Consider the following 20,052-nt stretch of genomic DNA (forward strand, 5'->3'; position numbering starts at 1 on the left):
CATCGTAATAATAATAAAAATAACAATAAGAAATAACAAGAGAGTTACGCACAAATATATGGACACGTTAGACCAGAGCGAATCAGTCCTTACCGGTACCTTTGACGCTACCGGTACCCTCAAATAAGTTCTGAATTTCCAGTAGCAAGAATTTTGCAGAATCAAAACGTACAGCAAGTCATGACACTGACTAAAATCCGTGTTCCCATGGATAAAAAAAAATACAGCAAAATTTTAGACGAAATATCAAATTTCATAGAATTCACGCAAAATTTTGAAATAAATAAAAGTAATAGCCTTCTGGAGAAAAATTTTATCTTCAACCACTGAAAATTTCAAAGCAATTGGTCCAGTATTCGAAGAGAAAAGCGACTTTTTAAAAACGTGTCAAAGAACAAGAACAAGAACAACAACATAATATTGAAACGATCGTTATGTCCACTACGTGTCCAAAAATTAGTTTGGTATAGACAGGAGGGAGTGATACGACCAGAGGGTCATCAAAGTCAACTCCCCCCTTCAAGCTTAAGTTTCAAGTTTAAGATCCACAGTTTCAGATGACTAAAATATTGGGGAGGAACATTCTAGAATTTAAAATTATATTCTCAAAATGGAAGAATAAAATTGGGGAGGGGAATGGTAGAGTAAATCATTTTTATTTATTTATGTGGGGCGGGTTTTCAAAGTCTGAAGAGATTCCAAAGGTTACTGAATGAATTTAAATAATTTAAACGCATATGTGATGAATTTGCAGAAATGCTTCATTTCATGGCATAGGCACGCATTGTAGATGTAACGAACATGAGAGCAAAATGTAGAACATGTAGCAAAATTTCTGATACTTATTTTGAGAATGTTTTGCAGAGTGGACGTTTATAAACCGGTCTGCATGTTCAAAGCTACCATTTTTATTAAAATATTTCACCACGTGCCGTTTACGGGTACTGATAGCTAATTGTAGCCTAATCTATTGCAGCTATTTTTGTACTAATTTTTGATTGTTGCGATTAAACGAAAGCTCTTCTTTGATTTACAATTACTTTTAGAACACACAATTAGAAAATGAAAAATAGCCAATGTTTTACAATCATGCTCGAATATCTGCTCTGGAAAACAACCATATAGACTATAGAGGACTTGCACGGGTCACGTGACATTGTTACTGGACGGCAATAAAACAAAAACGTCCATTTGGCTCCTGTCAGTTGCAAGTCGGATTATACGTTTGCGTTTTGTTTGGCTGTTGAAAATGGTTATTTCGTTGTTCTGTTGGCTGTACGTATAGTATAGACAACGAAATGGATCTTCAGTAATATTCCACTGATTTCAAAAGATCCTGAACGTCGCGCAATGTGGATATCATCTATTGCCTATTGGCAGAACTGCTTGGTGTCAAGTCCAGAAGCCATTTTACTTGTGTTTCACTGTTTGCGGACAGCACTTCGTTGATGGTGAGTGATAGTGTGCCGTTATCAATTTCTTTAAATATTCACAAGCTCCCTCATTTCAATGGAAAGCAGATGACAAACTACTGTTATCAGTAGGCCTAGGCGTGGGCCTATTTGCAGTTGCAGACTTGACTTGTGTAAGACAGTAAGGAATTAATAATCTAATAATCAACTACTGTTATTAGTAGGCCTAGTTGCAGACTTGACTTGTGTAAGACAGTAAGGAATTAATCTAATAATCAACTACTGTTATTAGTAGGCCTAGGCGTGGGCCTACTTGCAGTTGCAGACTTGACTTGTGTAAGAAAGTAAGGAATTAATAATCAATTGCTGTAAGGTATTGTTTCCCTAATTAGCAGGTAATCTTTTACTAAGTGTGAAAGGTTGAATAGATAACTAACGTTTAACACCAGGGGTCATGCAAAAAATAACCAGAATTCAATTGAATTCACCATCTAGGCATACGCTCGCCACCGCATCTCTGATCACCCTGGTAGTTTCACAGGTTTCAATCCCATGCGGGGATAGTTATGTGCTAGAGGATTGCAGCTCCACTCCCACCAAGGGTGGTTCACATGACCGCTGATCGGTTACGACCATTCCCCACCATCCAAGTCCATGATTCTGAAAACAAATAACTGCATGGGTCAGTTGGAGTCACTAACCTCAAGATATCTATAAGCAAGGATAAGATAACCTGGAAGTAACATTCCATAATTTAGAGTAAAAAATGTATCTGCCTCCACAGCCCTTTCAAAGAAAGATGATGCCTCGGGGGTAATTTATATCAAATATTTTACAGTATTATGGTTCTAGTGGAAAGGGGTGTAGGCGGCTTTTTTTTAAAGTGTGGTAGGTCTAGTCAAAAGACACATTAAATGTTTATGCTAACAACTGCGAATTAATATTGCAACGCATACAAGTTAACAGAATTTGTTGAAATGGTCCTGCCTTTTGCCTTTCTTCAAAATCCTCCTTTTTTTAACTATTCTCTTCTTCTCTGGGGATGGCGAAAATTCAAATATCGATGGGACATGTAAGCAGCTGTTAATGGGTTATCTTCCCTTTTTCCTGAAAATAAATTAAACACTAATCATCATTTGACAGTGCCAAGTTTGTGTATCAGATCAGTAATAAATTACCTGCTAACTAACAAAACAATCAGACAACACCTTCTGACCATTAATGAAGATTTCTTTCAATTTAAAACGCAACTATGCCTACCAATGTGGTTAGTTTTTAGGATAGAATTTATCTGTGGTTGGGGACAGATTGCAAGGTGCAACATCGTACGATTACCATTCTATGTCGGGATTAGTTAGCCAGTTATTTGTTTTAGAAGCATGGACTTGATGGTGGGGGATGTCGTAATCGACCAGCGGTCGTGTGAACCACCCTTAGTGGGAGGAGAGCTGCAATCCCCTCGCACATAACTATCCCTGCATAGGATTGGAACCTGTGAAACTCCCAAAGGGATCAGAGATGTGGTGGCGAGAGTATTCTCAGATAGAGAATTCAATTGAATTCTGGTTATTTTTTGCATTTGCACTGGCGTTAAACTTTAGTTATCTATTCAAATTTTCACACTTACTAATAGATTACCTGCTAACTAGGGAAACAATACCTTATGGCAATTATTGATTAATACCTTACACGAGTCAAGTCTGCAAGTAGGCCCTTACACGAGTCAAGTCTGAAAGTAGGCCTAAGCCTCCCAATATCAGTAGTTTGTTATCTGCTTTCATTGAAATGAGGGAGCTTATGAATATTTAAAAAAATTGATAACGGCACATCATGACTCATCATCAACGAAGTGCTGTCCGCAAACAGTGAAACACAAGTAAGATGGCTTCTGGACTTGACACCAAGCAGTCCTGCCAATAGATGATATCCACATTGCGCGACGTTCCGGATCGTTTGAAAACAGTGGAATATAGCTGAAGATCCATTTCGTTGTCTATACTATACGTACAGCCAGCGGAACAATACGAAATAACCATTTTCAACGGCCAAACAAAACGGAAACGTATAATCCGACTTGCAACTGACAGGAGCCAAATGGACGTTTTTGTTTTATTGCCGTCCAGTAACAAGGTCACGTGACCCGTGCAAGTCCTCTATAGGCCGCGAGACGGGGCCGTTTGTCTTTCAGTTTCGTATCGCACATAAGGGAACTACCTGAAAATGATTTTAAAATGCTCAGTAAAAATTTAGTAACAAGTAATACCTTGTTTTCATTTCTGAAAGTTACACGTTTTACAAAAAAGACGCTTTTACTAATAGAAATATGTGTTACTATCTGTCCTATATTCTTTGCTTTTCCGGTAACAGTGGCCAATGAACGCAGACTTCTGTATGACGTAACAATTAAAATTTGACAAGCTGTAGGTCAGGGGTGGGCAATTACTTTCCTGAGTGGGCCGGATGCGGATAACAGACTTGGTTACTGGGCCGGATGATCAAAATTCAGTATGGTCAGAAACGGTTATTTGCAAATACCTAGAGTCCTAGACACAATGATCAATGGGCCGTTATTACAGGGGCTGGCAAATTACGGCAGCAGCGCAAAGAAAGTTGATAGAAAAAAAAGCTTAGCAGATGGGCTAATGGGCTAGGATAACGTTAATAATAAAGATAGCACAATGTAATAATTGCGACCATGATGACCGTATTTGATAAATAGATTATTCAAATCAAAGAGAATAAATGAAGCGCATTCCTGTCGTTTACGAACAAAATTACTGTAACTTGGGATTTAGGAGGCAAGTGTTATTTGATTGGTTTTATTTTGTCGTCGTGATTACCCATTTGTTGAAATTGCCGACTTTTTCACCGTTGATGGTTTTTCTGTTGCGCAAAATATTCAGTTCAAGGCTATTACGAGAATTAAAAATGTCTTGCCATATCAATTTAATATATATTATAATTAATTTAATATTAAGAAAAAGAGCGATCTTGGTCATTTGATTAATTTAAGCCACTTGAGATTATTTTTTTTAAGAAATCACCATTTGCAAAATTCCAAGGTCGGTCATAAAATCCCACGAGTACAATTCATTACGATAAAGTAAAAGCATTGCAACTTTGAAATAATGCGGCGATATGGCGCAGCACAAACACATATTTGGGAACCGCTGGGATTTGCTATAGTTTCCGATCCGATGGAAAATACCGAAATTTTTGGAATTTACCAGGTCAAAAATAGAGTTTTGAAAACGAAATTTATGAAGTTCTGCATTATGTTGCGGACGATTTGTTGTTTTTCCGATCTCTTCAACGATAATTTTTATGCATGAAAACTATAGCCTAATTTCAGCACGAACAAGTGGGCCGGATAAAACACTAAAGTGGGCCGGATCCGGCCCGCGGACCGTAATTTTCCCACCCCTGCTGTAGGTGGATTCCCGTGGTCGAATAAATCTCAGATGTACTCTCACTTGGGCGTCGAGTTGAGTAGCCTCTCCATCGTCTTTTTCAGTTATTATTAGTTAAGTTATTCTAAGAAGGTGTTAACTCTTTGAACCCTGAAAGCCGCTAAACCGGCTTTCCCGAGAAAGTCTTCTGACGCTGAAAGCCGGTTTAGCGGCTTTCGCATCCCGTAAGAGGTATGCAACTTTGAAACCTCATATCTCGCGAACCATTTATTATATTTAGACAAGTTTTACATCGTGTGAAAGATAATCTACAGGACTAAGTATAATTTTAAAATTGAGATAAAATATTGTGATCATCTTATGAAAATTGGCAAAATTAAAAAGCATAAAAAACTTCTGAAAATTGCTCAAATCTAATTGACAAAACTTAAATTTGTTTTCGATTAAACCTAGTACATTATCGACAAAATTTGTAGAATTTGAAGATAGCTTTTCAGTGATACCATTAGATTGAACTTATGTTGCACCATTCAAATTTTAGAAGCTTTTTTATTCGTGATTTTGTTTGTCGCGAGATCGAGGCGACGTCAAGGTGACGTAAATAACGACCTAACACATTTACGCCGTTACGCAGCGACGTTAAGCAATTACGTTGGCACGTAGCACGTTTACGTTTCATACGAGAAACACTTTTCCTCGCATGCTCGTAACGTCATTTACTTAAGTTCGTACTCGTGAAGCGACTTACGACTTGTAAACGATACACGGGGAAATTTACGCATTACATCGGTTCGACTAAAACACACAATACGCAGTGTTATTGCCGTTTTAATTGCATAAAGATATGAAAAATACGAATAGCCAAAATAAGGATTTTTAAAAACAGAATGATGGAACATATCGATGGATGCATTGTTTAGCGCCATTGCTGAGTTTTATTGTGCCATATTTTCTTCTTCCGATAGATGAATACTATCCAATATTTCATCTAGACAAAGCTTTCGTTTAAAATCCATTGTAAATATAGCGATATCAGGAGTGTAGCGTATATGCAGTAATTTCGAAAATCTAATGAGGCTGCAAAATGTAAAACACTGACCAGGTGAGCTACTGGTGCCACCATGTCTTCCGTGTACCCGTTATCAGTTTTTTTTTATTCAATCTTCATGATATCCAACGGTGAATAATTAGCCTTGATGTTTCCGGCGGAACCTCATAAATTTATGAGGATCAAATATATATTTCGTTTTGGCCATTCATTTTCGTCCCATATCCAAATAGTAAACGTATATAAAATGGCCTTTATATTCTAGCAATTTTACTATGTTCGATCAAAATTCGTCTGAAAGGGTTTTATCTGCGGCCGAGGATAAGATACTAATGCAATGAAGCCACAATCTGCACTCAAGCTGTGAACGACCAGATGTGCAATTGCGCAATATACCTCACGCAAAGAGTTACGCACGATACGTCGCATGAACGTTATCACGACAATGTCGTCGTCGCCCTTTGCGTCATTACGCAAACTTGGCGTCAAATAGTTGATAAATTTTGTTCGCAAACCATTTGAATCGATAGTACAAATTCTGCAATAAAATGAGTTATGCGTATGTTAAGAAAGTCATACGTATATTCTCCGAAAGGTAATTTTGTATACTTTTCAAAATTGTACTTATATTGATGATACATTTCTAAGAAATGTATTAAATATTACCAAAATACAAAAAAATAGTAGATGGGGCTACAAATAGGCATACACATCTCATCAAAACATCTCGTGAAAAATAATGCCAGTTAAAAATAAAAGACTAGATAAGCTTTTATATGATATATTACAGACCATCTGATATCTAATGGTTTAGAAGTTATTTTGATTTAAAATTAGGGATATTACAATTTTTTAACGCGTCAAATCGATGCGACGCCGTGGGAGGTCAGGGTGAGAGAGTAGCATCGTTCTGGGGATTCAGAGTTCAAAGAGTTAAAAAGTATAAGTAAGCTAATAAACACTTTTGGATACTGTACTACAACAGAAAACGGCAATGTTCCATCAATCCAACTTAACGCACGCTATCATCGTTGCTGCTATCAGCGCTATATCTGTAAGAATAAAATGGATCGAAGAAGAAGTATTGAAGAAAATCGTCAAGGTATATGAGAATCATAACAGTTGCAAACAGCTTAGATGGGCTATACCTATTGAAATACTTTGGCATTCTTCTGCACTTTAAACTGCCCATCAAACTGATGTTGGAGGACTCAAAATTCATGGAGTTTTTTTTTTCTCAATTATGAAGATTTTTCGGGGTTAACGAGGCATTAATAAATAAAGCTGAGGAATTTGTTTGTTTACTATATGGAGGTTACTATAGGTTATGAAGAATGTAAATGATACCAGAACACGTCTTTCCAAAACTGGCATATATATGGAATATACTTTTCCACCCAACAATGATTCAATAAAGAAGCTGTTGCCTAAAACCTACTTTGGCATTCTTCTGCACTTTAAACTGCCCATCAAACTGATGTTGGAGGACTCAAAATTCATGGAGTTTTTTTTTTCTCAATTATGAAGATTTTTCGGGGTTAACGAGGCATTAATAAATAAAGCTGAGAAATTTGTTTGTTTACTATATGGAGGTTATTATAGGTTATGAAGAATGTAAATGATACCAGAACACGTCTTTCCAAAACTGGCATATATATGGAATATACTCTTCCACCCAACAATGATTCAATAAAGAAGCTGTTGCCTAAAACCAAAGCCAAATATTGGACACGTCAGTGTAGGCTAAATAACGATCGTTTTTATGTTATGTTGTTGTTCTTGTTACTATTCTTCTCTGTCCTGTTCCTATTAATAATATTGCATTTGTTTCAAATACACAGCCACATAAACTGAAAAAAGATTAATTGTAATACTTCAGTTCACTATGTTATGTACATACTGTATTTATTAAATTTTCTTGACTTTTCCGTGTAAATTTCTCAGTGAGAAAAAACCGATTTATTCGTGTTTTTTATGCTCACAATGTTAATTTGTAATTACATTGTAAAGGAGCCCTGATGGTCATCAGTCTGAGGAACTAATAACAGCTGCTGAAATAGAAAATGTAATTTTATTGGCGTTAAAGCCCCATACCACTCATGTGTGCCAACCTTTAGAAGTTGCTGTTTATAAAAGTCTAAAATCTAACGTATCCGCGTTTTTAAATTCCGGCCAAGCCATTCGCGGTGCACTGAGGGTCGCGAAAAAAGAACTGCCAAGAATTCGGAAAATTACCTTTGAAAAGAGTCTGTCTAGGCACAATATCGTGTGAGGTTTCAAAGCACGTGGTATTTTCCCTTTCAATGCAAATGCCGACAATAAGTCCAAGGTATTTCAAGGAAGTTCTTGGGCTGATGTTGATTTGTCTGAACATTCGTCTCCGTAGTAAATAGCAAATGAAATTGCCACGCAAACCGAAATAAATAAAAAATAAAAATTTCTGGATCATCTCATTAACATCATTCATTTGTCACTCTTGGTCTGGTGCCAGCGGAGCTAAGTAATGTTTTCACGCCACCCAAAGAATTCATTATGAAATGTAGAAAAAGACATCTTAGTGTGAAAACAAAAGCGCGAGTACTAACAGAAAATCAGATTTTTTCAAGATACCGAGTGCCCGCAAAAATTAATTGAAAAAAACAATTTGAAACGAAAGCGCATAATTAAACCTCCTGCTACTGAAAATGTACACTTATTTTGTAGCTATCAAAATAAATCGTCGATTGACTGGAATGGTAATGATGAAAGCCACATTTGCGACAGGAACTGGAATGACGAATCTCGACAAGAGCATTTGTTATGAATTGGTACCAAACTTTTGGATGTTCAAATTGGACATGCCCCAAATCTATGCCAATGAATTTGGGCTAATCTAATTGTATTTAATTAAGACTGTGACTACGTAATATTTTTTCTAAATGTAAGTCAAATTAACAGTTGTATGTCATGTAAAATAATTCTTAATTCCTACGTCACAAGTAAATATTGAGTGCATTTTAATACAACAACATGCGTAATGCAACAACAAGTGTCACAATGAATGTCTCTTGTAAATTTTTTGTCTAGTAATGTGACCTGAGTCCACGAGCCGTCGCAGTGCTCGTTATTTTAAATTTCAACTCCTGATCTGTGTAACAAATGTTCATCAGCCACCCGTTCAGTTTTCAACTTTCCTAAAAAAACATGTGCGGCCCGCCAAGATTTGTAATCTTTCATTTTGGCCCGCGATCGACAAAAGGTTGCCGATCCCTGCTGTATTGAAAAATGAAAATAACCGTCCACGAGTTACGGTTCCGTACTGCAGTACTGACTTACCTGTCAATTATATTTGAACAAAGTATATTCTCAATACAAATAATGATGAAAATGCGAAAGGGGGGGAGGTGGACAACTCAATTACACCGAAAATCCACTGAGACAACTCGATTACAGAGGCCAGCTGTCCGTATTTTCGCACCGTTTTGAGACTTGGGTGTTATTTCGATCTTTTCATGGCGATAAAAACACATTTATATTATCGAATGGCATTTTTATGTGCATAAGTGACATATTTGCCAATATTGCACAAATACAGAGACAGTCTACAGAATAAACTGGGGTCTGTTGCAATGTTAGCGATGTTAGACTGCTGACGTTATAGGGCTGTTTGCAATAGTATTTTGTGTTCTGTATCATTTTGTGATCTCTTGCATGACGAAATAACCGTTTTACATATATACTGTAGGAGTATACCTATAAATGGGTAAATTAAGGGCATCAAAATTATCTGCAAATCCTAAATATACTATATTGGTCTTTGCTTCAAATAATGGAAATCGTTCAACTCATTAAAAAACTTGCAACTTGTATTCAAAATTTTGAAGATTCAACGACAGTAGAGTTGGGTGTTAAATTAACGTAAGGTTAATACTTCATATCATAACTACCGAACTATGACATAACAATTTTATCTCTATCTGAACCAGTGAATTGAGACGCAAATCAGAGATAAATCGGCTGCCTCTGTTAAAAAGACAATTTTGTAATTGTAGAAATATTGAATAAAAAAATTATTCATGATGTCATACTGCAAAACCGGGACATTCAAATCTACCGCCGGGACGGCGGAGAAACAGGCTAAAATCGGGACTTAAGCCTAACTGTGCCTCCAGTTCCAAGCTAAAGCGAATGAGCTCTTCTATAACGCAAATACGCAATAATCACATTTGTTCTGCGTGTTTTGTGATGTAATAGTGAAGTTCGCTCTGGGAGATGTCAGTCCCCACTTAACAAAAAGATAAAAATCACTATTGCGCATATGCATTGTTGGACACGTAGTGGACATAACGATCGTTTTGTTGTTCTTGTTCATTGACACGTTTTGAAGAAATCGCTTTTCTCTTTGATTACTGGACCAATTGCTTTGAAATTTTCAGTGGTTAAAGATGGAATTTTTCTCCAGAAGGCTATTACTTTTATTTTATTTTTCTATGACGTCATCAAAATTATGTGGGGCTACGTGTCCATATATTTTAGCATAGCTCTCTTGTTTATTGTACTACTCTATTCCGGTTAACCGTCACAATAGTATCCGGATATCAGATATCGTAACAACTCCCGGTTAACCGGATATCTGCTATCCGGATAATCCAACCATATGGAGTATGGACCTTTCCCCAAGCATCGACTCCCTTGTTTACTTCGTGACATTGGCCAATTCGCAAGATGCAAAAAGTGACGTTACAATGCTCCTATTTTTCTCACTTGAACAGATTTTCAAGCGTGGTCGTAAACATTACCTCGTTTTTGCGTTTTCGAACTCTATTCGTTAGTTTTCAGTTGTGTTTCGGAAACTTAAATATAAATCAGAATATTCAATGATCACTCTGTCTTCCTAGGAGTTTTAATTTAATTGCAGTAATAAAAAAAATAAGTGTAGAAATAGCTGTGATATACTAGGCTAAAATTCGTTACCGGTACTTTTAAAAAACAGATTGTTGTATGCGATGAATCAAAATGATGGTTCGAAATAGGGTTAGTTCGGATACCTATAATTTTCACTATCCGGATAACGGATATATCCGGGTATTCCGTATTTTAAATATACGGTTAACCGGATAGTTACTGCTGATTTTAGAGAACCGATTTCGCAGGATTTTTCGCGGTGAATTGACCGAATACCACCACACAGTTCTGTTGTAAATACTCAAATATGTATTACTTTTCTTGAATATGAATTATTGTGCATTTTAATATTGCATGTGTCAATAAATAATAATTTAAGCTCAGTAGTCGTACCGATGTACAACGGAATAATAAAATGAAACTTTTTTGAAAATATTGTGTCCTAATTTTTTTTCCCCGACTGCTAAGTTATTTTTTCCTATTCAAATAATATGTAAAGATTTATATTATTTCTACTTTATTGTAAAGTTTTTTAAAAGTTTCTTTTTGTGTCTAGAGCCTCTTTTCTTTAAATTTTGACTCGTACTAAATTTTAGTGTCGCAGACTCGCAATGATCATTTCTGATCATCCGCCACCTTCCTATCAATTGCAATGAAATTTAATATTGTCATGTATAGTACTTTGTTTTCTATAATATTTGGTGATTTCTTGCACGACGAAATAAACTTTGTTAATTATACCACAAGAGCATACATATAAATAAAATCATGAACACAAAAAATCGTGCATTTCGAACATTTTATTTCGGTGAGAGAAGTATCCAAAAAAATAGAATATAGGGGGAACAAATTCCGTGAAGTTTATAGGAAAATATAAGTAATTTGAACAAAAATTTTAATAACAAAGCAAATTGATGATTATGAAAAAACCGAAGTGGTCAGAAATTTCTTCTAATTTGAAAACTTTACTTATTTAACATGTCACTGTGAATATTCTCGCGTTTGTACTAATTAGGCCACAACTTTAAACCTATTTCCATTCGAATACCTTTTAAACTAAATTAACAGAGCCAAAACAATGCTGCGCCAGTTTTTGAACAACTTTACTTACCACCCTAAATGAGTAAACGAAAAGCATGACACGATACAGAGTCTGTCACATTAAACTTTTCTGAAATATTATAGACCATTTTGCAAACAAATTTGTTTGTGAAAGTTCCATGAAAACCATAAATGTAATAACAGCCTTTCCTCCTCCTTTTGAAATTTTCGAAAACGTCACTAATAAAGGCGGTCGAATTTCACAGGCTAATTTTGTTATCATCGCCGATCGTTTTCTTCGGCGTCGCGTGATTATTTGGGGAATTAACATCGACATTAGGCCAGTTTTAATTTGAAAAGAAGTTACATCCCGTGAAAAGTTACCCTTGTTGTAAATTCAGTAAATACGATTATTACGAAATTTTGGCGATTCAACAGCGCCTAAAATAGAGTCTTGTTTTATCTATCACTGGCTCATAAATTAAGAGTCGTGGTATTTTCGTTAGCATTCACTTTCTAATTTTCAGTCAAAAATGTGTGTTTCAGATCTACTCTCTTAACGATAGATAGATACGACGATAGATAACATACTGCGGCCATTTCAGTTCCGGGCGAAATAAAACAATTATCGGCGTTATATACCGACGAAACTGAACCCGACTTTTCTCCCGAAAATGTTGATATATAACTATAAGCTAATTAATATCTGCATTTATTGTACTAAATAAATTATACTCATTGGAATTGCAATAATAGCTCAAATTTGATGAATTTTCAAGATCGCAAAAATAGGAAATTGGATTTGTTCGTGCAGCTTACCATTTATTTTTATATCTAGAGTAGAAATGCTTTTATTTTAAGGTAAGTCGGGCTCTTCTATACCGCAAATACGCAATAATCACATTTTTCTGCGTGTTTTGTGATGTAATACTATAGTCAAGTTCACTCCAGCATTACACGGATGACTAAAATATATGCAGAGTGGTGAGGATATAAGTGAATATTATATGCTCTGAGAGATGTCTTGCTAGTAAACTTGCCCATGGAAACACACTTATTGGCCACTCAACAAAAAATATAAAAATCACTAATGCGCATATGCATTATTTATACTGCTCTATTATCCGGTTAACCGTAATATCCGGTTATCAGATAGCAAAATACCTCTTGGTTAACCGGTTATCCGCTATCCGGATAATCCAACCCTAGTTCGAAACACATACCCCATACCCCAAAAGTTTTGCAATGGTAAAGTATAAAAAGAATTTTTCGGGGGTCAAAGGTCGGGGAAAGGTTCATTGCTTACACGCAGATATTCAAGACAGCAATTATTTTTCTAACGCTGTACTGCTGTGCCGTAACAGCTAACGTTAACCTCAGGATATTTCGTATTAGGATAGGAATTTACATATTTATCCCGGGGGAGAGGAAAGCCGATAAGAGGGCTTATCCATATGGCGAACCACGGCCTCTCGTCCGGTTACGGTACCATTTCAAGTCGGATATGGGGTTAGTTATATTGTTTGTTTTTTCGGAAGCATGGACTTGGTGGTGGATGAAGCCGTAACCGACCAGCGGTTACGTGAACCACCCAACGACGGCGAGGAGTCCAGCAATCCTCTCGCACCAGACTGGATTCCATGGCAGGTGCACGCCCGAGGGCGCTAGCGCTCCGCAAAAATGCACGCGAGCGAAATCAATTTTGCACGCCGAAAATTTGCAATTGCTCACCAATGTAAATCGGTTTAAATGGTTTTAAAATCAATAATCCAGTAATATAAAGATGCCAAAATATTATAACTCCACAATTGTCGACAAATACCAGCCTGCAAGATTTGGTCTGATCGAAATATTGCGAAGCAAAAAGACCATGGACCTTTCCCCAACCTTTGACCCGCGAAAAATTCCTCTCATTGTTACGTCCTTTTTTGCATCTTGCTGATTGGCCAATGTCACGAAGTAAACAAGAAAGTCGATGCTCGGGGAAAGATCCATATCATGTTGAATGATAGGAAATAGGAATCCCGTGAGAATAGTTATGGACGAAAAGATCGCCTCCGCACCAATGGCCAAGTACGGCTCTGATTCAGCGTATTTTTCATACAATAATTTTACACGAATGTACTGAACAGTACCGGTATCTAAAGTTGCTCAAACACTCCCAAAATTAGTGACAAAGTATGAAAATAATGTTTGGGGTCAAAGGTCAAACGTCCATTTTGCTCTAATTTGACGTATTTTTTATCCATTAATTCTACGTAAAAACACTACCAAAATTAATGACAAAGTATGTCCATTTTGCTCTGGTTCAACGTATTTTTTATCCAATAATTTTACGCGGATGTACTGAACAGTACCGGTATCCAAAGTCGCACAAACACTCTCAAAATTAGCGACAAACTGTAGAAATAATGTTTGGGGTCAAAGGTCAAACGTCCATTTTTTCTCTGATTCAACGTATTTTTTATCCGATACCGGTAATTTTACGCGGATGTATTGAGAGGTATCTGATGTCAAAGTCAGTTGCACGCGAGTGCAGTTGTTTTGCACGTCGTGAGCTATAATTGCACGCCAGGAATTCTTATTTGCACGCGGGAATTTCTGATTGCACGCCCGATTTCTCGTTCAAAAAGGCCATGAAATCCAGACTGGCTCTCGCACATAGGGTGGCTTACCCACTTTGTGGTCACGACCTATTTGCGGCCATTAAATTCATCGATTTAATTAATGCTGAAAAAATTAACGAACCGCGACGATATTTCTCACGCGTTATCGTCCACTTGTCCCTCATAAGTCATAGCTCTGCGAAATTACACTAAAATGCGGTTACAAACAAAAAAGTTACGACCGAAAACCCGACCGAAGAAGAACAACGGACCATTTTTTCATGTCGCCAACTACCCAGTGTCCTTTTAAAAAAACTTGAAAATCCATACAAATATAAGTGATAAAAAGATGAAACTTGGCAAGAGGGTAGAGTTGGGTTTCTTTCAACCATCTTTAAATTTTCGCGTTTTTACATTTAAAGGAGGGGTAATAAGGGGGTGCGCATTTCCAATTCGTCGATAATATCTTTGTCGAGCAATTTGCGACCACCATGTTTTTGTCTGTTTGATTGCAGTGATGCGGTACTTTGGATATAATTTGACGAGTTTTGTTCGAAATGACCGTGTTCTTAAAATATATGACAATCAGAAATGCAATTAGAAGCCCAAATTTTTCACGCATGGCTGCGTATGCTCTAGTCTCGACGCAGCAGAAACGACGTTCAAGGCTTGAAATCCGTGGTCGCACACTGGTAGTTCGTTCGCAAATACGTCTTCCGAGTGTCGTACTTCGGTAGTTTGTATAGCTTTAACCCCTGGTCGTAGAAAGTCAATTCGCAGTTCAGCGTGTAGAATAAATGCCAATGCACCTACGGTGGAAAAATTAACGGGTTAGAAATATTGGTTTTTGTTTTATAGCGGTTTGAATGAAATCGTCCGCAGACTGGCTTCACCACCCTAACCATCCCTGCATGGGATTCGAACCTGCAAACCCACGCAGAGTAATTAGAGGTGCGGTGGCGAGCGTATTCCTAACGCTTAGCCCGTTGAGCCACACCGCCGCGTGTTTAAAAATTTTGTATATTTGTTTTTATATAATTTATATTTTTGAATAAATTGAATGGATTTCACTGCTGCTACTGCTGATTATGGAGTCGAAATAAACTCATACCGGTACCGGTAGCCTACTTACCGTATATTTCCCAACATGAATTGTTTTGCATTGATAAAAATATTTGTCCGGCCCGTTTTCAACACAGTTTGTGTCATACCTGGCTTACGGTCAAAAAAGTTTGGTGACCCCTGCTGTAAATGATAATGATCTTGACTTGAAATCATATTAAAAAAACAACATCACAAAAATTCATAACAAATGAGGAAATGTTCACTTACAAATGTTAGATTTTCAATAACTTAATAATTGCTATGCCTATGCTACGGTATATTCTATCATACAGTCATACCATGATTGAATAGTACAGTAATAATTGAATTGTGTAGCTTTTCAATGAACTAGTCAATTTTGTGATTTATAATTTATTCTTATCAGTTTGCAGCCAAGTCTGTCAAGGTTATGCTCATGAGTAGGATACCACCCATGTATGTTATGACAAAATATGTCATATTCATAGCCTTGCTACCATGCATTTCATGTCAACTTATTTCTGAGATGTACTGTGGAGAGGATACATGTTATGATGTTCTTGGAGTTACTAGAGACTCGTCTAAATCAGAAATTTCAAGATCATATCGTAAACTTGCTAGAGAATATCATCCAGATTATGTACAAAACAAAGGTGCTTCTCCGCAAGAAATTGAAGAAGCTATCGAGAAATTTCAACAAGTTGCTACTGCATATGAAACATTAAAAGATGCACAAGCAAAAGAAGAATATGATTATTATCTGGATCACCCAGAGGAATATTATTACAATTACTATAGATATTACAGACGAAAAGTGAATGTTGATGTCCGATATGTAATTTTCGGGACCATAACTGCAATATCGGTATTCCAATATATAAGTTGGATGACATCTTATAATACAGCCTTAAATTATATGCTGCATAATACTAAATATAGAAATATGGCAAAAGAAGAGGCAAAATCTAGGGGATTAATTTTAGAGAAAAGGTATTTGTTTATTTTTCTCATTGAGTTTAGATTTTCTTGACACAATTTGAAAAGCAGTAATCATATTCACAAAATTGCAATGCTTTCATTGTTCTATTAATTCTCAAATTAGTATATGGTCAATTATTTCAAAGTAGAGTGAATTCATTTTTGTTCAATATTTTCATTGTTTTTTATATGTGCAAATTGATGAATTTAAACAAGAGCTCCATAAACTGATCTAGATTTCGTGATGATTATATACATGAGACCAATTAAGGACTTCATGAATGATATGAGTTTGGGCTGTTGTTGTGATCTTTTACTAAATTCTTGACGAGAATGATTTTCAAATCCAAACTGTGTGGTAGATTCATACCAGTCTGGATTTGATGGCCTTTTCGAACGAGAAATCGGGCAAGCAATCAGAAATTCCCGCGTGCAAATAAGAATTTCTGGCGTGCAATTATAGTTCACGGCGTGCAAAACAACTGCGCCCGCTAAACTGATTTCGACCTAAGATACCTCTCAATACATACGCGTAAAATTACCAGTATTGGATAAAAAATAAGTTGAATCATAGCAAAAATGGACGTTTTACCTTTGACCCCCAAACATCATTTCTATATTTTGTCACTAATTTTGAGAGTGTTTGTGCGACTTTAGATACCGGTACTGTTCAGTACATCCGTGTAAAATTATTGTATTAAAAATACGCTGAATCAGAGCCATAACTGGCCAGCGTCGGTGAGGAGGCGATTTTTCTCACGGGATTCCTATCATTCAACACGATATGGTGATTTTTGCTTCGCATTTTTCGATCAGGCCAAATCTTGCAATCAAGTATTAGTCGACAATTGTAAAGTTATAATTTTTTGGCATCTTTATATTACTAGATTATTGATTTAAAAACTATTTAAACCGATTTACATTGGTGAGCAATTGCAAATTTTCGGCGTGCAAAATTGAATTCGCTCGCGTGCATTTTTGTGGAGCGCTAGGCGCTAGCGCCCTCGGGCGTGCATCTGCCATGGAATCCAGTCTGGGATTCATACATCTCAGTTTGGACCTTATCTCTTAGATTTGTTAATATTGTAGCCCTAAACCTATTAGTAACATATTTATTTGAGATCGAATTAATTTAAAAGCGCTCTAATATATGAGTTGTATGTAACCATAGATATTCCATCCGTTGTTTAATATGGGTATTATAACTTTCCATTGAGAATTAAACTTTATTTATTATTGCAACAGTGCACAGAGAAAAAAGGACAAGTTTAAAACCCAAGAGGAAAAGAAAGAAGATGAAAATGCAATATTACGTAAAGTTATTGAAGAAAATGCAGATATTAAAGGAGGTTATCAAAAGCCAAAAATTTCTGATGTTTTATGGATTCAGATATTTCTTCTTCCATATCATGCGATCATGTTAGTCAGTGTATTATTGTTATACTATGTTTATTTATGAGGTATTGGCTATTGAGGGGCCCTGCCATTTGTTTCAATAATTCTTCTCTTTTTATTAACAGATGGACAAAATTCTATGCCAGGTGGTTTTATAGGTACTCGTATTTGAAGGATGAATATACAGAAGAAGATAAAATTTATAAAATGAGAAAAAACTTAAAATTAACTAAAATGAGATGGGACGTTTTGGAGGATAAAGAAAAACAACTTTGTACTAAAAGAAAATTATGGATTAATGAAAATGCGAAGGTATTGAGTAATTTTTTTTTTATCTCTTCACAATTTTGTTGTTACTGTAATTTGGGATTTTGGGAGATTAGAAATAATGAGTTAAATGGTTGATGAAGCTCATTTAATATACCAGTAATTGAAATGATCCAACAATAATAGGAAATTAAACACTATTTTAAATCACAATTTATGTCTGATTAAATTATGAAGTTAAATCCTATTAGTAAAAGAGTACCGGTAACAGATTATTCCATTTTAAATTTGTAATGTCTCCAGATAAAAATTCAACAAAAATATACCATGCCTTTCCCAACTAGTTTGATTAATTCCTGGTGGTATTGGGGAGACTTGAGTCATATTTTCCAAAGACTCGATATTACTCTAGTCATTTTAGCTGAACGAATATTGATCTTGTGTAACTTCCAGACTTGACTCGAAACCTGATAAAATTTTTTGTCAAGTTTTCTGAAATTCAGTTAAATGCAATTCATCATGCATATTCATAATGTATTGGAAAAGTTTACAAAGGTATGCTAGTTGTACTTGTGACATTCGATTAACATCAAATTTTTTTAATAATGGTAGCTATCTAGCATACACAAGCAAGCAGTCGGGTATGGTCATGCATTCATGCTATATTCACAGATTTATTGTTGAGTTTTGTCAATCAACTCTGTGACATTTTCTTCATTTCAGCAATATATGGCAGAAAAAGAAGAGGAAGCTAAAATTAAAATGGCTGAAGATCCGAGATGGAAGAGATACAGAAGATTTATGAATAAGGGTGGTCCAGGGAGAATGACGTTTGAAGATTAATGCTGGCTTTACTTTCTGTAATACATTGTTACACATAGGAAATTTTATATAATATTTATTTAATGCATAAATATCCAAAATACTGAGTTCTCACAATATACCTATTATTTATGGCCAGTAAAAACATTTTTCAAAATTAAATGAGAATTTTTGACTAAGCAATGGGCTGAACAGCAAATAAAATTGAAGAAAGATACTAAACTAAAAACTACTAAAAGTTTCAATGTAATGAGTTCAGTAGTTTAGGCAAAATTTTAATATTAGTACAACAATTCAAAAACTTGTGCAATGAAGATTGTATCAAATATGAAGCAATATTCAACTAATTTAAATTTGAAAGTTTACCTGTTAACTGCGAAGCTGCTACTAAAACTTTTATCCTCCTTAGCCTCATTTTGTAATATTGATGTCCAATTTTGTGCAAATCTTTGGAAACGTACATCTGGTTATTGGTGATATCTAAATAAATGAAGCAATTTTAGCCTGTTTGGTATTATTTTTTGTAAAATTAAGCTGCGTGTTCATTCTGCTTTGTAAATAAGAGATATTTTCTTCTTGTGTTTGTTGGGACATGGTCAATATTGAACGGCTAGATTAGTATTACTGGTGATGTCCAGTGAAACAATATTATTATTGATTGGCACGGTGTGCAGTACCATCATGTGTGCTTGCCTTGCCGTATGACGTTTGTTAGCCAATAGTCGCAGCCGCTTGACTGCATTAGATCCCTGACCGAAACAGTCGCAACCGCTTCATTGAACATAATATAGCCGGATGATGAGATGATTTTGACACATAGTTCTAGGGCAGGAGTGGCGAAACGATGGCCCGCGGATCATAAGGTGATCCAGTGTCTTTTTTCGGTGTTCCGACTAGTCGCGAATTATTACAAGAAACATACTAGAAATGCGAGTGATAAAAACTGATGAATGAAACCGCCGTTAATTCAATCTTACAATAAGTGGAACAGTGTATCTACATTGGCAAAGACAGGGCTGCGATTAAGATAGAATGAAAATATTGTCATTAACCTGTCCGGCCGCGTTGTGGCTCATCGTGCTAAGCGTTAGGAATACGCACGCCAA

At 36.0% G+C, this 20,052-nt stretch overlaps 1 protein-coding gene across 1 annotated transcript; it reads left to right on the top strand.

Moving 5' to 3' along the window:
- Positions 1–15,612: 15,612 nt before the first annotated feature.
- Positions 15,613–19,448, top strand: LOC120347389 (dnaJ homolog subfamily C member 25-like). The gene is made up of 4 exons (XM_078118088.1): positions 15,613–16,474; positions 17,708–17,881; positions 17,983–18,169; positions 18,848–19,448. Exons 1-4 carry the CDS (start codon positions 15,915–15,917, stop codon positions 18,965–18,967), a joined length of 1,041 nt encoding a protein of 346 aa, XP_077974214.1. The 5' UTR covers positions 15,613–15,914; the 3' UTR covers positions 18,968–19,448.
- Positions 19,449–20,052: the final 604 nt, after the last annotated feature.

This window comes from Styela clava, chromosome 11 (genome assembly GCF_964204865.1).
Source record: "Styela clava chromosome 11, kaStyClav1.hap1.2, whole genome shotgun sequence".
Taxonomy (NCBI): domain Eukaryota; kingdom Metazoa; phylum Chordata; class Ascidiacea; order Stolidobranchia; family Styelidae; genus Styela; species Styela clava.

Excerpts from the sequence above, each read along its gene's own strand:
- LOC120347389 (XM_078118088.1), top strand. The coding sequence starts at position 15,915 with ATGCTCATGAGTAGGATACCACCCATGTATGTTATGACAAAATATGTC. Across the intron at positions 17,882-17,982 it reads CTTCCATATCATGCGATCAT|ATGGACAAAATTCTATGCCA; the intron begins GTTAGTCAGTGT and ends TTTTATTAACAG. Across the intron at positions 18,170-18,847 it reads GGATTAATGAAAATGCGAAG|CAATATATGGCAGAAAAAGA; the intron begins GTATTGAGTAAT and ends TCTTCATTTCAG.